Source organism: Lissotriton helveticus, chromosome 5_1 (genome assembly GCF_964261635.1).
Source record: "Lissotriton helveticus chromosome 5_1, aLisHel1.1, whole genome shotgun sequence".
Classification (NCBI taxonomy): domain Eukaryota; kingdom Metazoa; phylum Chordata; class Amphibia; order Caudata; family Salamandridae; genus Lissotriton; species Lissotriton helveticus.
In genome coordinates, this window is record NC_136065.1 from 1,664,464,240 (window position 1) to 1,664,486,569 (window position 22,330).

General features: G+C 50.4%; 1 protein-coding gene across 1 annotated transcript in view; it reads right to left on the minus strand.

Annotated features, from left to right (window-relative positions):
- Nucleotides 1–22,330, minus strand: part of HAUS4 (HAUS augmin like complex subunit 4) — a 288,206-nt gene that overhangs the window by 160,930 nt on the left and 104,946 nt on the right. The window contains exon 8 of the mRNA XM_078644887.1: nt 9,294–9,424. Within this exon, the coding sequence (XP_078501013.1) occupies nt 9,294–9,424 (131 nt within the window). The remainder of the gene's footprint in view (nt 1–9,293; nt 9,425–22,330) is intronic.

Genomic DNA, 22,330 nt, shown 5'->3' on the forward strand with positions numbered 1-22,330 from the left:
GTGGGTACGGCAGCAGCGGCAGCAGGGATTCAACAGAGGGAAGAGAGGCAAAGGGACGGGCTTTCCTTTACGTGACAAATGGCAGAGTGAATGGTGCATTGATCAGGTTACAGGTTGCTTCTCTTTTAGTGAAAAAGTGGAGGCAGGGTGAAGAGTGGTGGCTGCTTTTGGGCTTATGAGCTCTTCGGAGCGAAGCTCCTTGTCTTAGTGTTCAGCCTGCCGCAACTTCGATGTTGTGGCATTTATTAAACCTTCCCATGACTTGTGTGCCTGGAACACATCTGCAACACTTCAACTTTAAAATGATAGGCATTTCAGGCCCGCTAGAGTGGCATATTGACTTTACCTATTGAAAAGGCTTCAAGCAATGCCAAAGTTTATTTTTGCAGTTTTATATAGCGCAAACTTGACACAAAGATATTAGAGCGCTTGACTCGAGCAGCAGTTACATTACATACGTTCACATTCATTTTATTTTCCAGGCACAGGAAGATTAAGTGATTTGCCCAGAATCACAGGATGTTGCGGCGACGCCAAGACTGGAACCTGTTTTCCCAGGTTCCTAAGTGGGCTGCTCTGGACTTAAGCCCCATCCTCTCTCCATAGTGGAGAGACAGCCGAAATTCACAAAGACCACTGCATGTTTCAAAGAGGAGACTGCCCTGCTTAAGAATTTTCTTTAGTAGAAGTGCCTAAGTGTGTTTAAGGGGATTTGGATAAACACTCCTTCCAATGATCAAGTAAATATAGTCAGAATGCCACGGACATGACTACCGGCATTAACAGGAAAATTGAAGACAACTCCCACGAACACACAGGTTGGCCACATCTGGTCTTCTTTGCTAGCTAAAGGTGCAGCGCAGTGGGTGTATAGCACGATAATAATGTATGTTTTTACAATTACAAAAATAATGAATATGCTACTTACCAGTATGCATCTGTTCTTGGCATGTAGGGCTGCTAACATTCATATCTATTGCATAGATCGCCGCCTAGTGTTGGGTCCGGATGATTGCACATTGTTGTCCTGGAAGAGTCTTCGAAGTATCACGAGATAGGTGGCTCCTCCCCTGGACTACAGTGCGCATGGGCATCGGCTCCATCCCCAGATTGTTTTTAGCCATTGTGGCAGAGATGGAGTGAAATAGTGTAAATGATGTCCATGCTAATGATGAATGCAAGAGAGTGTCTGCAGCCGCTACGGGCACCGGGGAGGAGGGCGGGCGATATGAATGTTAGCAGCCCTACATGCCAAGAACAGATGCATACTGGTAAGTAGCATATTCAGTTCGAGGCATGTGGGCTGCTAAATTCATATCTATTGCATAGAATACACAGCAGTCCCTCCATTAAGAGCGGTTGCCCGTGCCAGCTGCAGAAGCTTGAAAAAGTGTTTTGAGAACAGCCTGTCCTACAGCTGCTTGCTGTTTGGAATGCACATCTACACAGTAATGTTTGGTAAACGTGTGTGGTGTAGCCCAAGTGGCTGCTCTACAAATGTCTTCCAAGGGAATGTTCCCCAGGAAAGCCATGGAGGCCCCCAATTTGCGTGTGGAGTGCGCCCTTGGGGGTATTGTTAAAGTGCGTTTAGCTTTTTGATAACAGATTTGAATGCACTTAACGATCCATCTGGCTATTCCTGCTTTGGAAATGGGGTTGCCTTTGTGCTGTGGTGAGAAGGCAACAAAAAGTTGTTGTGTCTTTCTAAAGTGTTGAGTTCTGTCAATGTAGTACATTAGCGCCCTCCTAACGTCTAATGTATGAAGCATTCCTTCTGCTACCGTTTGTGGGTTTTGGAAGAATGCAGGCAGGTCAATAGTTTGGTTGATATGAAACTGTGACACCACTTTTGGAAGGAATTTGGGGTTAGTGCGGAGCACTACCCTGTTAGAATGTATTTGGATGAATGGCTCTTGGATTGTGAGCGCTTGCAGCTCGCTAACACGTCTGAGCGATGTGATAGCAATGAGAAAATCCACTTTCCACGTTAGAAATTGAATTTCGCAGGAGTGCAGTGGCTCGAAAGGTGGGCCCATCAGCCTAGTGAGGACTACATTGAGGTTCCACACTGGAGCTGGTGGTGTTCTTGGAGGAATGACTCGCTTTAGTCCCTCCAGGAAGGCTTTAATGGCAGGCACCCTGAAAACAGAGAGGTGCTGCCTATTCTGGAGATAAGCCGCTATGGCGGATAAATGTATCCGAATGGAAGCGTACGCTAGATTGCATTTGTAAAGATGTAACAAATAGCAGATGATGTTAGGAATGGATGCATCTAGCGGGTTGATATTGTTGTCAGTACAGTAAATGACAAACCGCTTCCATTTCGCTGCATAGCAAGCTCTGGTTGTGGGCTTTCTTGCCTCTCGGATGATGTCCATGCATTCTGGAGGCAGGTTGAGGTAGCCAAATTCTAAGACCTCAGGAGCCAGATCGCCAGATTGAGCTGTTGCGGATCTGGATGCTGAATGTCGCCATGGTTCTGCGTCAAGAGCCTGGATGTGAGATGCAGCCTTTGATGCGGTACCACGGAAAGTTCTAGAAACGTGGTGTACCATGGTTGGCGTGCCCATGTTGGAGCAACCAGGATGAGAGTCATCGAGTGTTGCTTTAGCTTTCTTGCCACCAGCGGAATGAGAGGCGCTGGGGGAAAAGCGTACGCAAATTTGCCTGACCAGTTCATCCATATCGCATTCCCTTGCGATTCCGGGTGAGGGAACCTGGCGGCAAAGCTTTGGCATTTTGCGTTTTCCCTTGTGGCAAACAGGTCTATCTCTGGATGACCCCACTGCTGGAAGTACGGGTGGAGTACTGATGGATGTATCTCCCACTAGTGCATTTGATGGCTGTATCTGCTGAGCAGATCCGCCATCTGATTGTCCTTGCCCGGGAGGTGTTCTGCCATGAGGAAGATGTTCCTCTGAATGGCCCACTTCCACATGCTCTGAGCCAGATGAGACAGCTGTGGTGAGTGAGTACCGCCCTGCTTTTGGATGTAGTACATGGCTGTCATGTTGTCCGTCCGGATCAACACGACCTTGTTGCACAGATGTACTTTGAAGGACTTGAGCGCCATGAAGATTGCCATCAATTCCAGGTAGTTGATGTGCAATCGTTGTTGCTGGGTTGACCACAGTCCCTGCACCGTGTAGTGGAGCACATGCGCTCCCCACCCTTGGAGAGATGCGTCCGTTGTTAGGACAATCTGTGGCACAGGCTCTTGGAACGGTCGGCCCTTGCAAAGGTTGTGTGGATTCCACCAATGCAGAGAGTTGTATGCCCGACCGGTCACCAACACTAGATCTGTCAGTTGTCCCTGAGCCTGTGTCCATTGATTTGCCAAGCATTCTTGGAGGGGACGCATGTGCAACCTTGCGTGCGGGACTATGAAGATGCAGGAGGCCATCATGCCTATCAACTGCATGAACACTCTCGCTGGCAGGGAGTGTTGCGGTCTGAACCTTTGGATCAGCGACTGAATGCTGTTGATTCTGACTGTGTTTGGCTGAGCCATAGCAGTCAGGGTGTTTATTGTCGCGCCCAGATACTGCCGCACATGGGCTGGTTGAAGGTGCGACTTTGGGTAGTTTAGGGAGAACCCCAGGCTGTGAAGGAGTTGAATAGTGTGGGACATGTGTGAGGCGCACTGTCTTTCCGACTTTGCTTGAACGAGCCAGTCGTCGAGGTACGGGTAGACATGTATGTTTTGTCTCCTGAGGTGCGCCACCACTGTCGCCAGACACTTTGTAAACACTCTGGGGGCAGTAGTCACCCCGAAGGGTAGGACTTTGAACTGATAGTGCTTGTTGAGAATGGTGAACCTGAGGTATTTTCTGTGGGACGGGTGGAGTGGGATGTGGAAGTAAGCATCCTTGAGGTCTAATGTTGCCAGGAAGTCCCCTTGGTTTAGAAGGGGAAGGATCTGTTGCAGTGTCAGCATGTGAAAGTGTTCTGACAGTATATACATGTTGAGAGGGCGTAGATCCAGAATGGGTCTGAGGGATCCGTCCTTCTTTGGGATGAGGAAGTACAGAGAATAGACCCCTGTTCCTTCCTCCTCCACTGGCACGAGTTCGATTGCTCCTTTTTGCAGCATTACTAGCACTTCCTGCTGCAATAAGTGCAAGTGCTCTGCCGACATAGGACGTTGTCTTGGGGGAATGTTGGGAGGAGTGGATGTTAACTCCAAACAATAACCGTACTGGATTAGTTTTCTCACCCACCTGTCTGTGGTGATGGACGTCCAGACCGGCAGGAACTGCTGGAGTCTCCCCCCGACAGGTGTTGGATGGTCGGGGGGCAGTGACAGGGAGTCACTGTTTGTTTGCGGCAGAGGAACGGGAGTTGTTGTTCCCCCTGCCCCTGCCTTTGGCACGGTTACCTCGGTAACCCCCTCTACCTTGCTTGGGGTACGAGGATTGTGCACCACCTTTTGTGAATTGTGTTTGTTGACCCAATTGTCCTCTGGTAACACCACGCGCTCCTGAGCGACGAAAAGTGTTTCCCCTGAATTGTTGAGACTGAAGTGCCCCCATCGATTTAGCAGTCTCATTGTCCTTTTTAATTTTTTCTAGGGTGGTGTCAACATCTGGCCCAAACAGTCTGTCAGGATTGACAGGCTGATTGAGTATTGTTGTCTGAATATCGGGCTTAAATCCAGATATGCGAAGCCAAGCCTGTCTTCTCAGCATGACACTGGTGTTAATACCCCTAGCCGCTCAATCAGCCACATCAAGCGCACACTTTATTGCAGCGTTTGAGATGAGTTTTCCCTCTTGTATGAGCATCTCGGCCCCTTCCTTAAACTGATCAGGTAGGTGTTGAAGGAGCTGTTCTAGGGTGTCGTAATGCGCCCTATCGTAACGTGCCAATAGTGCCTGTATGTTTGCTATATGCCAGACATTGGCAGCCTGCGCAGCCACCCTCTTGCCGGATACCTCAAGCACTTTCGACTCCTTGTCGGGGGGAGGAGCTTCACCCGTCGTTTGAGAGTTGGCCCTTTTGCGGGCATTTGCGACCACCAAGGAGTCTAGAGGCAACTGTCCCCGAATATAGGCAGGGTCCCCAGGTGCTGGCCTGTATTTTTTCTCAATACGTGGGTTCACCACTCTTGCCCTTGTAGGTTCTTTAAAGATCTCTGGTGCATGTTTAAGGACCCCTTTTAACATAGGAAGTGTTTTGACTGTTCTTTCGGAGACAGAGAAAGTGTCAAACAGGAAATCTTCCTCCACCGGGTCAGCATGCATGTCTACATTATGATTTGCAGCTGCTCGCTCTATCAAAGCATTGAATGCTGCCGAATCCTCAGTAGGTGATGTACGTGTCCCAAAACCCTGTGGGTCCTGTATCACTTGATGACTTCCCTGGTCCCCAGCGTCGTCATATAGGTCCTGTTGTACATCAGGGTCATTGCCAGCAGGGAAGTTGTATTGGTCATCTTGGTCATCATCGTCACCCCCTGATTGGTTGGGGGAAGGTGATGGACTCCTCCTCGGAGGTGGCTGAAGAGGTACAACAGAGGCAGGTATGTCCTGTGGTGCCTTTTTCTTCTTTAGTGGAATAACATATGACTCCAATGGCTGGGAAGTGATCTTTCTTTTGTAAAGTGTCAATTTCCCTGTGTGGGCATCGATGTACTGCTCTGATTGGTCCTCTGACGCTGGTTGTCGAGCCAAATGCCCACTGGCCGTCTAATATTCCGACATTTCTGTGTTTTTCGGCACCGGTCTGGGTGCAAACGCCTTCGGCGCCACCTTCGGTGGTAGAGTGTAGAGTAGCTTGGAGGACGTCTTTGCAGGTGTGTCCACCGGTCTCGGATCCGAAGGCGCGGTAGACGCCGACGGCAGAGATTTCTCCCGAATACGTTGGAGTGAGTCGGTGACCTGTTTCGTAAATGAAGCCGAGGGTTTGGCAGCCGATGCTTCAAGGTCGTCCGCTTCGGAGGACTTCGGCATGGTTGATGGGGCCACCGATGAATCCTCGAATCCTACGGTTCGCGGCCCTGTGGTAGACTGAGGCGCCGACGCCGTTGATACAGATCCGGCATCTTTGTGCCGATGCGCAGTGCCTCCGGCCTTTGGGACGTGGGCCGTAGTGGACTTTGCTTCGACCGAGCGTTTGGTGGTCGACGCTGCCGCCGTCGAGACGTGATGGACTACCTTCTTGGAGGACGTGTCCGTGGCCACCGTTTGTGGCGCTGGTGACTCGACAGCCTTCTTCGACTTCGGAGGGCCTGAGGGCGACGGAGCCGAAGATGGAGCAGGCTTTGTCAATTTGGCTGGGACTTCGACCATTTTAGATGTAGTCGAAGCCGTAGGTTTCGGTTACGTTTTCGCCGGGACGTCGGCCATTTTAGGTGTTGCCGAGACCGATGGTTTCGGTTTCGTTGGGACGTCGGCCATGTTTGACGATGTCGCCTGCAACGGTTGCGGTTTCGTTTTCGATACGCGCAATGGCGGCTCCACCGGTGTATCCGTGGCCGGGCCAGAAGGCGGGGCTGGGGATAGCGGTGCAGGGTCGTGGGTAAGGCCGAGTGGCGATCCCGTGACCTGAGCCTGAGGCATGTAATGTTCGGGGCATAGCTCTTCCTCTGAGCTATCTTCCGCGGCCCCATAGACTTCTTCGTCGTCCCCTACCTCCTCGATGTATTGAAGGTTTTGGCCCTGTTCTTCGATGTATTCACCTGGATCGGGCTCGACCTCCGTCGACGGCGGTGAGATTTCAAGAGGATGGCTTCTGCCTTCCTCTGCGGGGTCGTAGAAGATGTCATCGGGGGCCGGAGCCGCTCGCTGGGCCTCGAGGCGCGCCGCGCGCCGATGCTTGAGTGTTTTCTTGGACCTGAATTTCGAACAGGCCATGCAGTTGTCCTCGTCGTGGTCCGGCGAGAGGCATTTATTACAGACTGGGTGCACGTCGATGTGTGGATATTTGGATCCACAGACGGGGCAGCACTTGAACGGACTCCGTTCCATGATCAGGTCGTCGGGGTCTTGCTGCGAGTACAGGGCCTTGATGTCCGAAGAGTAAAGTACTCCGCAGAATTCCGACACGAAGAGTCGGACGATGCTCGGGACCGATCGCATACAATACCGACGCCAATAGAGAAGGCCTTTTGGCCTTAAAGAAGTAAGTTTTTCGATTCCGACAAGGAGACGTCGAAATCACATCCGAACCCAATGGCGGAAAAAAACAATCTGGGGATGGAGCCGATGCCCATGCGCACTGTAGTCCAGGGGAGGAGCCACCTATCTCGTGATACTTCGAAGACTCTTCCAGGACAACAATGTGCAATCATCCGGACCCAACACTAGGCGGCGATCTATGCAATAGATATGAATTTAGCAGCCCACATGCCTCGAACTCTACGAACCTCAGCTAAAACCTTCTTAAAGATTGCGAGAGAGCGCGAGAGAGAGCGAGAGAGAGCGAGAGAGCGAGCGAGAGCGAGAGAGAGCGAGAGAGAGCGAGAGAGAGAGAAAGAGCGAGAGAGAGCGAGAGAGAGAGCGAGAGAGAGAGAGCGAGAGAGAGAGAGCGAGAGAGAGAGAGCGAGAGAGAGCGAGAGGGGGGATGAGAATCAACAAGGCCATCAGTCGGTATTTCACGACCCTTCTGAAGGTAGCTTGCAGAGCAGAGGAAGAGGAAACATGGGATTCAACGAAAGATTACAAAAAAGTAATACTGTAGTACCTGCAGATGCCTGGGGCCAGGGAAAGGACACTACCTTCCACTAGCCCCAGGAATCTATATCTGTGTACCTGGTCAATGCTCACAGCAGGGACAAAAGACTGAAGCACAGGAGGAAGCCTAATGCCAGCAGGAGACGCTGACCAATAGTAAGCAAGGAAACGAGAGTGACTTGGGAGCCAATCAATGGTAAGTAAAGGTAAGTAATGGGCAGGTTCTAAGACCCTCTAAAGATTTTTTTTCTTTACAAGAGGTTTCACAATTACAGCACAAGCATTGTGCAGGCGAAACCGAAAACTACAGCAGATCCGGAGTAATTTTAGGCTCAAACCATATGCTCAGGGTGAACACCCATTGGAAACCACTGTATCGGTTACTAAAACGCTGCGCGATCAATCACTGTAGAACTTCACTAATCAACAGTTGGTGGAATAGCTTGAGGTTGTCTGGATTACCAAAAGCTGAATGAAAAAAAGCTATTATACTCCTCATTCACTACAGTTGCGCCACTGTTTGCACTGATGGGGGGAGGGTTGACCTGCAGGAGTGCAGGTGTCATGCCCGACGACATACCTGGTCAGATGTAAAAAAGGGGTTGGTGGTCCCGCATGAATATGATGATGTATGAAGGACAGATGATATTTATTTGGCTCATGGCAGTAAGCAAAATGCTTCAGATAAGAGTTTTGATACGGTTACTATGTAAAGCTCAATAGCTCGAGTTTGGTGAAAAAGTGAATGTCTGTGACATAGGAATTTAGAAGGAATGTGTGCGAACTAGAAAGAAAAATCTGACAAGTCCACATGGGTGGAGTACTTGGTCAATATCTTGATGGCTTTAGATAAATTGTTCATGAGGGATGAAGTCATTGAGGATTGTTTAGCTGACAATAAGGAAGCAGTTAAGTTCAACAGTGGCACTCGGATGTTGTGCAAATTGATGGCAGTTTTAGTAAGTGTTGGTGCATATGTGATTGAGAATGTTTTGAGCTTGAGAGTTAATGAGCAGGTAGGTAGACCTTTGCATACAGGAGGTGTGTAGCAGTCAACAAGAACTATATGTGTGCACAATTCCAAGAGTACTTTACGTAGACCCACTAAAGAAGCGTACAGCTCTATTCATTATGCTCTTTGTGTTGGGTCATTCTATTCACAGTATAAGGGAAGTATGTGCTGGGTGTATTCTAGCAATCTGTGGTGTAAAACACTTTTAAACTGATTGATTCACTGAACTCTCCTGAAAGCTGTCAAGCTGCCAGACTGCCACAAGCGTCTGGCGGTTATCACAAGAGTTATGGCGTCATGAAGTTAGTCTTAGTTCACTACTCACAGATTTCTCAGAAATTTGTATATGAGGAAAACTGATATGACCGGTTGCTGTTAGTTAACGGCATTTGGTAAAGTGGAATAACTACACACAAATTATAAAAAGTGTTAAGGCTCCCTGAACTGCAGACAATGTTTAAATTTAATATTCTTCCATTCTGAGAAACAATCACAGTTGGAGAAACCGCTACAGCCCAGTTTACACTGCTTTTACCAGCTTAGCATCTCATTTTTGAGTGGTTAAACTGCCGTACTAAAAAAGCAGTTACTTTGCCAGACCAACTTACCGGATCTTAATGGAAAAAGCCTCACATTTCTTCTCCCAATAATCAACGTTAAAGCGGTTGGTGTCAGCTTGGGCTGAGAGTCGAAACTTTGTTGCCATCGTCTGCAGCAAGGACAGGCATCGAAGCATAACCTGAGCAAGATAATGGACGAAATAAGAGATCAAAATCCATGTATGAGATTCATCAGCTCCTGTACCACCTTTATAAAATGAAACCGATTATAGCGTCTCTGCAGAAAGCAAAGCTATTAAAATTAGTAATGAAACACACATCATGGCTTAGATAGGTCAGTTTGCGGCCCAGTGTATGAACAATTCTTTATTCTAGTCACTTGAAGATTACACAGAACAGCATACATGCACCAAGAGGAGTAAGATGTCCTAACTGCACAGCTGCTTCTTCTAGAAGTCTGTATCCAACATTAAATAGCCACATTTTCCACGAAAAAAAGTTGCTCTGAAATATTGCTACGTTCCAACAGCGAGATATATTTTATATACACAGCACAGTATGTGGGGCAAAACAATATTGCTTCTGAAGCCTGTCAAGCTTGAATGTACTTCAAGAACCAAAACCAGCCCTCCCCGAAATAATTATCAGCATTAACCCACAACCAATGAGGGAAGGTATGCGAGTGGTGAGGTGTGATAACTGAAGGGCAAGAACTAATGTAACTGAAGATTTTTTATTATCGTTTATTTTCTGGCTGTTCACACCCCTTTTCAAACAGGACCGGAATAGATTTCAGAGACATATCATATTAGTTGAATATAACTGAATAAGCTGAGCCAGATTTCAGCAATACGATGATGCAATATCTTCTTGCCAATGGAGGCATAACTACTGGAACAAACGTCCTGAGGGTAATGCCTGCAAAGCAAGAGGATAGCCGACAAGGTGTCCTATATATTTTAGAGATTCAAATGTGTCTCCAAAAAGCCACTGATGCAGTTTTAGCTATGCTCAAAGGTTTGATTGGTAGGCGCAAAGCAACAAAGTTCACACAAAAAATAATATGCAATAGATTTGTATTTGTAGTTGTAGTTGAATTTGTAGGGCGCGCAGCTACCCACAAGGGGTCTCCCGGCGCCAGAGAAGCAGTGATTGATGCATCGCAGATGTTATTGAGAGAAGAGCCAGGTCTTAAGTTCTCTGCGGAATTTCAGCAAAGATGGTTCAAGTTTCAGTGACGCCGGGAGGGAGTTCCAGAGCCTTGGGGCAACGCAGGAAAAGGCACGCCCACCCATTCTCATTAGTTTGAAGCGTGGAGTTTGAAAATTACCTAGGCCAGATGATCTAAGGTGGCGGGGAGGAATGTATTGTTGAACCAGGGCCTGGAGATAGACTGGGGCTGACCCTTGCTCGATTTTGTGCATGAAGCAAAGGGCCTTGAATTTGACGCGATTGGCAATGCGGAGCCAGTGCAGGTCGTTAAGAGCAGGGGAGATTGGAGATCTCCACTGGACCTTGCATAGAAGTCGGGCCGCTGAATTCTGAACTAACTGAAGCTTTCTCTGAAGCTCCAGTGTGACTCCGAGGTACAGTACATTGCCGTAGTCCAGGCGGGAGGTGATTAAGGCGTGGACTACTGATCGTCTGGATCCTGCCGGTAACATCCACAGTATTTTTCTAAGCCAGCCCAGAATAGAAAAGCACGTGGCGGCCACCTTAACCACTTGGTATCACATCGAGAGCGAGTCATCCAGAACAAATCCAAGGTTGCGAACCTGAGTCGCTGGGAGAGGTGGAGGGCCCATTACTGGAGGCCAGTGCAAAGGGCTCCAGAGATGTTTCTGCTTGCCCAGAATGAGCACCTCCGTTTTATCTCCGTTCAGCTTCAGAAGGTTCGTCTGCATCCATTCGGCCACTCTACTAAGACCAAGTTTAAGAGCGGATGGGGCATTTGCGGCGGATGAGGAGAGGGAGAAAAGTATCTGGGTATCATCTGCGTATGAGTAAAGGGATAGCCCTGCATCTTCCACAATGGTAGCTAGGGGTCTTACGTAGATATTAAAGAGCAAAGGGCTCAGTGAAGACCCCTGCGGGACGCCATACGCAGATGAACGGACAGAGGAAGAGGAATCAAAAGAGACCACCTGAAAAGTGCGTTTGTTCAAAAACGAAACCAGCCAGGCAAGTGCAGGGCCGGTCACACCAGCCATTCTCAGGGCTCGCAGAAGAATGGGGTGCGAGACCGTGTCAAATGCGGCACTTAGGTCTAAAAGAACAAGCGCCGCAGTCTCACCCTGGGCAAGGCGGGCTCGTAGGTTCTCTGTCACCCCCAGAAGGGTGGTTTCAGTGGAGTGGTGGGGGCGAAATCCAGACTGGGATGGATGTAGAAAACCTATGTTCTCCACATGTGAAGAGAGGTGGATGTTAATATGTCTCTCCAATATTTTAGAGAACATGGGGAGCAGCGAAATAGGCCGAAAATTAGCGAGTATCTTTGGGTCAGCCCCAGGTTTTTTCAGAAGCGGTACCACCAGTGCTCTTTTCCATTCCTCCGGGACTATAGATTCCCGTAGTGAGGAGTTCAAGAGCTCTTGGATGACTAGTAGAGCCTCAGGAGAGAGCTGGCGGAGAATATTCATTGGGATTGGGTCCAGGGGGAGCCCGAGTTGACCTTCATCATGTGAGCCAGTAGTGAGTTGGGATCTAACATGGGCCAGTTTGAGATCTGAGCTTGCTGGGATGCTGGGCATAAAGAGTCCATGGTGGGGGAGCCGGGAGGAGGCTTGGGGGGGGGAACAGAAGACAGAGTGTTGTAAATGGTTTCAACTTTGGAGATGAAGAAGTCGGCAATCTGATTGCATTCCACCTCTCCCAACACTGGAGGCGTGGGGGCGGTGTTTGAGCGATATGCATCTGGTGCTAGTTGCGTTTGAAGCTATGCTGCCAGGAGAACAACCATCTCGAGTAACAAATTAATTGGATTTTTTTGTACAAGAAAACGTTCGCCTTTACAAGTAGAAAGTTTACAAATACCCCTTACAATGGTCAATATAGGACCAGTTGAACATTTTGTGTGAAATGTTTAAATTCCAAAGGTAATATTATAATTTCACCTAAATAATTAAATAAGGACCTTACAAAAAACGTTTTATCCATGGTCTATCCGATCCGTGAAAAACCCTGCTATTCACGGATATCATTGGCTGAGGTAAAGGGCAAACCGAGAACAAGAAGGATGATGGAAATAACTATTGGGTCTCTAACTGCTAATCTGCGGTGTGTATGGGGGCAATCAATGGAAAAGTCCTTAGATACCATAAAGATCCATACATCAATTCCCACCATACTTAGACCTGTTGACTCGCCTTTTAGGAGATAGTGCTTGATACAAATTTTAACAATGGGGATGGGAAGCTCTCGTACAATACAAAATCTGACAATTGACCTCCTCCCTACCTTCCAAATCCATTCAAATAGGTTGGAATGCCTGCAAGGTGGGTAGGGGACATCCCCAATCGCTCAATATGCTACCTTATGCATGGATAGCAATTCATATTTAGAGAAAACAAGCAGCTTGACTTCATTAGAATACACTCCTGAACAAACCTTACCAACTTCTGTAACAACTCTGTATAGGTTACAAAACACTATCAACCACCACATAAAAATGCTGATGAAAGATGGGAACTGAACTCATCGATGGTGGTAATAGAGAGACAAATACAGAGAAAAAGAGGTGAAGGCGCACCCACAGTACCGCAACATCTGAATCTTTATCTGAAGTTAGCGACGGATGTAGTCTGCATTTGCAATTAGTTTCAATATGTTGAAGGACTAACTTTTCAGGGATTAATAGAACAACGTAGCTGTGGAACACTAATTGTATGTAGCAAATCCATGCTTTTAAGAGACTGAGATTTAATTGTCAGGTCACATTCATCAATTTCTGATGGCTACTTTTAACCTCAGATGATTCTCTACCTTAGAATACTCCCCAGGTGCCAGACTACATCTGGAAACGTTTACCAGCATGCTCTAGTGCGCCGCTAGGTGGCACTGTGAGTCTCTGCGCTGGTTCTGTACCACCCTGGAAGCCACGTACAAGCACCACCCCGAGTGCTGAGCTAAGTCACTTTCTTTCTGTGCCTTCTGATGTGGATCCACAGCACTGCTCCCTAATTTGGCCTCTGACAACTCCTGCACAAGGACTTCACACTAGCCTATTGGGTCCCCAGATAGACTAGGACCAGAGCAGTGAGGCAGGAAATTCCAGACACCTCTGTAGGGAGAAACTCCAGAAGCTCAAAAAAATCTAGTGTGCTGGGGAACAATGTCACCTCCTATCTCTACAGGTTTCAAACCATGCTGTGACTGAAGAAAATCTCTGTGAGAAAGTGCTTCTTTTGAAATGGTTAGCCCCCCACTTTTTGCCTGCTAATTGATGTGGTTTGGATTGTAGTGCACAGGGCACCTACCAACCTGGTCCCCAGTGCCAGTGCTTCTTCCATAAAGCTTAATCCGCAATTGGTACACTTCAGCACCCTACAAGTCCCTAATGAATGGTACCCTGAGTACCCAGGGCAACAGGAGCTGAAGATGGTCCCCTAGGGGCCCCTCACCAAGGCCATGCCACTCCTCAGCATGCCTGGGTGGAGTGAAAAACAACAAAGCTGGTATGCACCGCTTAAGATATAGGTAAGTCACCTCTCTAACAGGCCTTACAGCCCTAAGGCAGGGTGCACTATTTAACAGGCGCGGGCATATCTGCATGAGCAGTTATGCCCCTACAATACTTACATCCAGTTTTAAATATTGTAAGTGCCAAGAAAGCCATAGAATTTTCTTGAGCTGGAAACTACACACCTCAAGTTCCCCAGCACCATGTTGGCTTCACTGAAACCAGGAGTGCTTGGTGCCAAACGACTTCTTTTACTAAACCCAGTGTGAGAGGGCCGACAGGGTCTTTAGTATACAACCCCTACCTTCTGGTCCTCCGAACGCTGTGCAAGCAGACAATAGTTCGATTAGGCGGATAAAGCAAGAGTTAATTATGCCTGCTACGTCTTGCGCACAGCGAGGTTTTGCCCAGCTGGGAGGCCCCGGCCAATGGGGACAAAGAGAGGCGGGCCTCTACCCCAAAAGGAGGCCCCTGAGAACCCGGAAGATGCGCTGAGCCTGGCGGAGAAGAAGAACTAAGACGCCGTGCTTTGGGATCCTGTTTGGGAGCAGAGCACCTCGACCGATGAGAAAGGGACCAAAGAAAGCCTCGACCGTCGAGACCCGGATGAAGACGGAGGTCCACAAGCCTGTTTGAAGGAGTGGGTGACACCCTTGGAGGACGCTGGAGAGCCGCTGCAACTCTCCAGAGTTGCAGCTGTCACGGTACATGACTCGGGAGGGGGGAGGGAACCTTGTAAAGAGTTGACTCACTGCATATTCACTGTAAATACTCTGTATCGTCACCACGTTCCGGTACAGCGCCCGACCCCTCACGCCTTGTCACAAACCCCACCTCAGCACTAAAGCACCTCTACTAAAGCCCGTATGAAGCACTCCGGACGCCTTCTCCCACCTCTATTTCTTCCTAATGTTGAAGGTACGGGGTGGACCCGGCACCTGTCCGCTTTGTTAAACCCCCACCTGAAGTTAAGGAATTGGGAGAATAGACCTCCCCAAAAACGTGGAAAGAGTGTTCAAGAGTTTGGACATCTTGTAGAATGGTCCCAGGACCTTATTTTTTCTTTCCTTTTCTTTTTAGAGTCTGCACAACTAACGCACCATTGGGAATGGTGACGGGTTTGATCCTGATATTCATATAAAGGATTGGAATAACTTACCCCCCTTTTGTTTCTCTCTCTCCTTCGTGAGCCTCCTGGGATACCCACTGAAAAAAAAGCAAACTAGAGTGGAGGAAGACATCAGGCACAGCCACGGGGAGGAGAGGAGAACTTATTCTCTGCATATAGTGACTCTGTTTTTTTTTTGTTATCCCTAATAAAATCTTGACATCGTTAAGCCCAGACTTCGGCCTCCTCGTTTCTTCTTCCGCCCGTCTCTCACACCCATACTGATGAAAGTGTAAGATTTATTAAACCATGTGCTCAGAGGGAACTGTAGGAAGGGGGAGTCTCTGGTTGGCGCAGTGCAACACTGGCGACAAGCAGGGCCTCTCTCTTCCTCGTCAGGGCTGAGGGTTACCTTCAAGACAACCTCTGCTTACCCTCTAGGTAGTGTGGCTTAAGCAGTCTTAGGCTAATCTCTGGGGCATGTAGGGTTAAACATTTGCAATATCACACCATCACAACCAACCCACCACACAATGACACCAAACTGTATTTGTAAAAATATATGTTCTTTATATAAATCTCAAGCAGGCTTGTAAATACAGTCTTGGTTACTTCAAATGCAGGTTCCAGTTACTCTTTATGAAAAAGGCACAGTTCTTGAATAAATGCGGTCTTTTGGGCCTTCTGCCCAGCGTTAGAAAGGTTCCAGTGTCTTAGAGCGCTTCAAGGCGCTTCCCGCTGTCTCCGCTCTCGAAATGAGTCACCCTTCGGGGCTCGACTCGGGGAGAGGGGGCCGCGGGCCTCGGAGAGCGTCAGGCGGGGCCTCGGGGGCCAAGAGCAGAGCGCGCCTCTGACTCTGGGGCGGCTCGCGCTGCCAAGCAAACAGCAGCGGTGAGGCTCCCGGGGTGCCTGAGGTCAGACCGCGCGGTGCGAGCTCAGATTGCAGGACGCTCGCGCCGCGGAGGGGCAAAGACAGTACCTTTCACTTCTTGTGGTGATCCTCGGAGAGGGCGGCTGAAGGGGGAGCTGTCCCACGTCGCGTTGCTTCCTTGACGGGCGGTGCGAGCTGCGGCTCGAGGCAGCAGGTCACGGGTCACCCAGGGCGGCGGTGCTCGATGGGGCTCAGGTCCTTTTACTCAGTCTTCTCGTCCGTCCTGACGGCGGCGGCTGGGTGTGGCGCAGTGGCAGTACGGTCCCCAAGTGCGGGACGTACCCAGCCAAAGTGCCGATCGCGGTGATGTCCCTTCAGCGGGGCAGCAGGCCAGACGCTGATAGCGAGGGAGATGACAAGGGCGGCAGTCCGTCTTTGCGGGGGAATCCACGGCGCTTGTGCCCAGTAGACTCCGGTGCTTGGACCGGACGGGTCCTCCGTTACTTTGCTCTCGTGGGGCCAGGCGCAGATGCCGTCACGGTGTTCAGGCCAGCGGCGGCTGGGCTTCACGTTGCTATGGCGATCTGCTCACCCACGGTCACGGTGTGCAGGGGGGCTTGATGCTCTCGTCTTCCTCAGACAGCGCTGCAGCGATAAGCAGCACACACAGCAGATGCGTTGGTCAGGGGTTAGCGCTCACTGTTCCTGGAGCGCTGGTCAGGGGGCAAGTTCAGCAGCAAGCCCTTGGAGATCTTTTAGCAGAGTTTGGCACAAAGTTCAAAATAAAGTAAAAGTCTCTTGTAGTCTTTTTCTCTTCCTCTCCTTTGGCAGCAAGGCACCAGACACAGGCCAGAGTCAGCACTCCTCCTTGTAGTCCTCCCAGGTCCTTCTCTTCGGGCAGAGTTTCTCTTGTAGCGCAAACAGGATCTCATTTACAAGGAGCAGGGCTCCTACTTTTATACACAGTTTCTTTTGTTCTCACTGGCCAGGGGGGCCTCTGCATAACTGCTTCAGTCTCTGAGTACTTGTTGTGGGTACTTATGACTTCTGCATTCAGTGTGAGGGCAGGCACATCAGCCGCTCCCCAGGGGGGCGGAGCCGGCATTGAGAGGGCAGGAGTGGCCTGAGCACTTTGTTTACAAGCTTCGGTCCTTCCTGGGCCAGGTGCAGGCTGAGTCATCAGTCGCTCCCCAGGAGGGCGGAGCCAGCATTGTGGTGGCAGGGGCACAGCCTGATGCATCATTCAGGGGAAACTCCCACCACCCATTAAGGGGTCCTCCTGCTAATCACTACCTGTCAACTCCCAGCCCTGTCACTCACACACACCAGACAGTCAGATCCACATCCAAGCAGAGGCGGGCTGAAATGGTTAGGCAAGCAAATGCTAACTTTCTAAAAGTAGCATTTGCAAACACAGGATATTAAAATAAACTTTACTAAAAGAAGTATTTTATCATTCTGAGTTCAGGCATACTAAACACGAATCTCTACCATGTTCCCTGAGCCTGCTGGGATTATAGAGTGTAATAATTCCAGCAGCTCATCTGGCCTAGAAGGGAACAGGTAGCCTTACAATAGTGAAAAACGAATTTGGTAGTAATTCACTATTAGAACATGCCACACACATCAGGGCATGTTCTACCTTACACTACAATGCACCCTGCCCTCAGGCCTACTATAGGGGTGACTAATATGAAGTTAAGGGAAGGTTCAGGGGCTGGCAAGTGTGTGCACTTGCCCAGCCAGGGTGACAGTACCAGACTGCACGCAGGTTCTGCAATGGCAGACCCTAGACACATTCTAAGGCTGCTTCTGTGGGTGGCGCAACCAGCGCTGCAGGCCCACTAGCAGTATTGGCATTCACAAGCCCTGGCACTCCTGGTGCACTTTACTAGGGACTAACGGTAAATCCAATGAACCAATCATGGACATCAATCATATGTACACTTTACAGTAGGGAGCACTTGCACTGCGGCACGGGTTGGCCGTGGCGCAGCGCCCTGAGTAGCAGACACCATCAAAACATTTGAGGCACAACAGCAAAAAGTGGGAGGGAACCTCACGCCAAGGTGCCAGGTCTAACACGTGTCCCCTCCAGCTGAAATGTGGGGAGAACTACCCTTCCCCAGGGAGTTCCTCATCACTAAGGCGGAAAAATCTGGACAGACCATCAGCGTTGGCGTGATCTGTGCCAGGGCGGTGTTCCACCGTGAAGTCCATACCCTGTAGGGAGATGGACCACCTCAACAGTTTTGGGTTCTCACCCCTCATTTGCATCAACCATCTGAGGGGCCTGTGGTCCGTCTGAACCCGGAAGTGAGACCCAAACAAGTAGGGTCTTAGCTTCTTCAGCGCCCAGACCACAGCAAATGCTTCTCGCTCTATTGCACTCCACCTACTTTCCCGTGGAAGTAACCTCCTACTGATGAAGGCTACGGGTTGGTCCCAGCCCTCCTCAGTCATCTGTGAGAGAACAGCCCCTACACCATGCTCTGAAGCGTCTGTTTGCACTATGAATTCCTTGGAGAAATCAGGAGCCAGGAGCACGGGCGCCGTGCACATGGCAGTCTTCAGGGTGTCAAAAGCCTTCTGACAGGTGTCAGTCCAAATCACATTCCTGGGCTGCTTCTTAGAAGTCAGTTCTGTCAAGGGGGTCACAATAGTGCCATAGCCCTTGACAAACCTCCTGTAATACCCAGTGAGCCCCAGGAAGGCTCTCACTGCAGTCTGGGTCTTGGGGGGTTCCCAAGCCAGGATGGTCTCAATTTTGGGTTGCAAGGGTGCCACCTTGCCACTCCCCACTTGGTGTCCCAAGTACACCACGGAACCCTGCCCAATCTGGCACTTGCTTGCCTTGATTGTGAGGCCTGCCTTGCGCAGCGCCATCAACACTTCCCAGAGGTGCCGCAGGTGTTCTGGCCAGGTGCCACTGAACACTGCGATGTCATCCAGGTAGGCGGCACTGAACTCATCCAGCCCGACCAACACCTGGTTGACCAACCTCTGAAAGGTGGCAGGGGCATTCTTCATCCCAAATGGCATAACCCGGAACTGGAAATGCCCATCTGGTGTGGAGAATGCTGACCTCTCCTTTGCCCCATCGGTCAAGGCGATCTGCCAGTACCCAGACGTTAAATCAAACGTGCTGAGGTACCGGGCAGCCCCTAGCCGATCAATGAGCTCATCAGCTCTGGGGATAGGGTGCGCGTCAGTCTTGGTGACTGAATTGAGTCCTCTGTAGTCCACACAGAACCGGAGTTCAGGTGTGGCTCCCGGCGCAGCAGCCTTTGGGACCAAGACCACGGGGCTGGACCAAGGACTGCTGGAAGACTCAACCACCCTAAGAGCAAGCATCTTGGAGACCTCCTCCTTGATGCAGGCCCGTACCCTGTCAGTTACCCTGTAAGCCTTGTGCTTCACAGGTAAGCTGTCCCCTGTGTCCACATCATGGACGCACCAATCTGTGACACTAGGAACCAGGGAGAACAGGTCTGGAAACTGCCCCAGCAACTGGCGGCAGTCTTCCTGTTGCTCAGGGGTCAGGGTGGGTGAGAGGTTAACTCCATCCACTGACCCATCTTTCTCACAGGCCACTAAGAGGTCAGGAAGAGGCTCCGACTCCTCTTCCATTCCATCATCAGTGGCCAACAGCATGCCCACTTCGGACCTTTTCAAGTGGGGCTTGAGGCGGTTGACATGTAAGACCCTTAAAGGATTCCTGGGCGTCTTCATGTCCACCAAGTATGTCACTGAGCTCTTGCGCTCCACAACCTCAAATGGGCCTGTCCACTTATCCTGAAGTGCACAGGGTTCCACTGGGGCCAAGACATACACCTCCTGTCCAGGCTGAAGCTCTACCAGAGTGGCATTCTGGTCGTACCACCGCTTCATCTCCTCCTGGCTTGCTTCCAGATTTGCCTCAGCAAGTTGTCTGAAGCGCCTGGTTTGGTTTCTGAAGGCCAGCATGTAGCTATATACATTCTGGGGAGGTTTCCTGGGAGATTGCTCCCAGCCTTCCTTTACCAAACTCAGTGGTCCTCTCACGGGGTGGCCATACAGCAGCTCAAAGGGGCTGAACCCTAGAGACTTCTGTGGCACCTCGCGGTATGCAAAGAGCAGGCATGGTAAGAGGACGTCCCACTTACGCCTCATTGGACCTTCCAGGCCCATGATCATGCCCTTCAGGGTTCGGTTGAATCTTTCAACCAACCCATTTCCTTGGGGATGGTAAGGTGTGGTGAACTTGTAGGTTACACCACACTCTTGCCAAAGGGACTTCATATACTTGGATATAAAGTTGGTCCCCCTGTCGCTCACCACCTCTAGAGGGAACCCCACTCTGGAGAAAATTCCCATTAGTGCACGCCCCACCACGGGGGCCGTCACTGTCCTCAGAGGGATGGCTTCAGGGTACCGGGTGGCATGATCCACCAAGACCAGGATGAACCTGTTGCCCATGGCTGTCTTGGGGTCCAGAGGCCCAACAATATCAATACCCACTCGTTGGAATGGCGTACTGACCACAGGGAAGGGTTGGAGGGGAGCCTTGTTCTTCCCTCCGCTCTTCCCGCTTGCCTGGCAAGTTGGACAGGTCCTACAATGAGCATCTGAGCTCTTGTGCATTTGGGGCCAGTAGAAGTGGGTGACAAGCCTGTCATAGGTCTTGTCCATCCCCAAATGTCCTGCTAAAGGCACATCATGAGCCAGTCCCAGTAGGAAGGCTCTGAACTTCTGGGGTACCACCAGCACACGGGCTGACCCAGGTTCAGCAGCCTTAGGCTCTGAGTACAGGAGGTCATTCTCCCAGTACACATAATGTGTTTTGGCCTGAACACCATTGGCCTGGTCTGCAGCCTGCTGCCGCATACCCACGAGAGAAGGGCATTCTTTCTGCTCCCTGCGGAATTCCTCCCTGGAGGGGCCTCCTTCTTGCTGCCAATGGGTCAGCTCAGGCAGGTCCCCCAGTTCGGCAATCTGTTCCCCAGTAGGCTCCAGGGCATCCCCCTCAAGGTCTGCTTCCTCCTGGACCGTGGGAACTTCAGGGGCCGGTTTCCCGCGCGCCCTGCGCCTTCTCCCTAAGGCCGGTTCCTGGGCCTCTCCGTCAGGCCCCAGGACCTCTTGATCACCCCTACTGGCTGCCATTGACCGGGTGGTCACGCACGCCCAGTCAGGTAGACCCACCATCTTCAGGTGAGTCGTTTTCTCCACCTTTTCCCAAGGGGAGTCCTCCAAGTCGTTCCCTAGCAAACAGTCAACAGGCATGGCTTTCCTCACACAGACCTGCAGAGTACCAGAGACCCCCCCCCACTCGAAGGGAACTTGAGCCATCGGACACTGACTCTCTGAATTGTCAGCGTTGACAACCCTACAGTAGGCATGGGGTACAACCTGCTCTTGAGACACCAGGTGATGCCTCACTGCAGTCACACTGGCTCCTGTGTCCCTAAGAGCCTCAGCTTTCTTACCATTGATGGTAACCACCTGCCCATATTTTTTAGTGTTAGAGGGCAGGTAGCTTGCAGGGACCATCTCACTGTCTCCTAGTGAGACTAGGGTCATCTGAACAGGATCCCCACCCCCCGGGACCATCACTTCTTCTCCTAAGTGAACACTGGTCACTTGTCGGGGCGGAGCACCAGTGGGTGCTGGTTTTCCAAACAGGCGACACTTGGGGTCACTGGCTATGTGCCCCGGGTCACCACATTTGTAACAATTGAAGGGCCCCTTTGGAACAGGTCGACCTGTCGGGGCCCCATTCTGCTTAGGGGGTGGGGGAGGCTGAGAACCTTTCTGCTGGTCCCCTTGGGGATTACTTTGGGGGCCTTTTTGGAACCCTTTCTGTTTTCCCTTGTCCCCCCCACTCTTCTGCTGGGGACCCTGCCCACCCTTGGCGGAGTCTCCCACTGGACCCTTGTGGACCCTGGTGCTGAGCCAGCGGTCCGCCTCCTCAGCAAGTTTCCTCGGGTTGGACAACTTGCTATCAATCAGGTGCTGGCGTAACTCAGGAAAACATTGATCAGACAAGTGCTCCCATGCAATTAAATCAAAGAGACCTTGAAAATCATTCACTTTGTTACCCTTCACCCAACCATCCAGTGCTCTGCAAAAAAAAGTCACAAACTCCACATACGTATTCCCAGGCCGCTTATTACACCCCCTAAACTTCTGCCTATACATTTCAGGGGTAAGCCCATACCTGGTCATTAAAGCTTCTTTCATATGGGGATAGGATCTCTGGTCTTCAGTGGGCAAATCTAGCAGGGTGTCCCTTCCTTCGCTAAGGAACCTTCCCCATAACCCCGCTCCCCAATCCTTCTCAGGGACCCGGTGGGAAAGCATGGCTACCTCATATGCCCTAAACCACTGTCCTATGTCATCTTAAAGAACTCTTTAACTACATCTTTGGGGATGTGCACTCTTGACTCTAC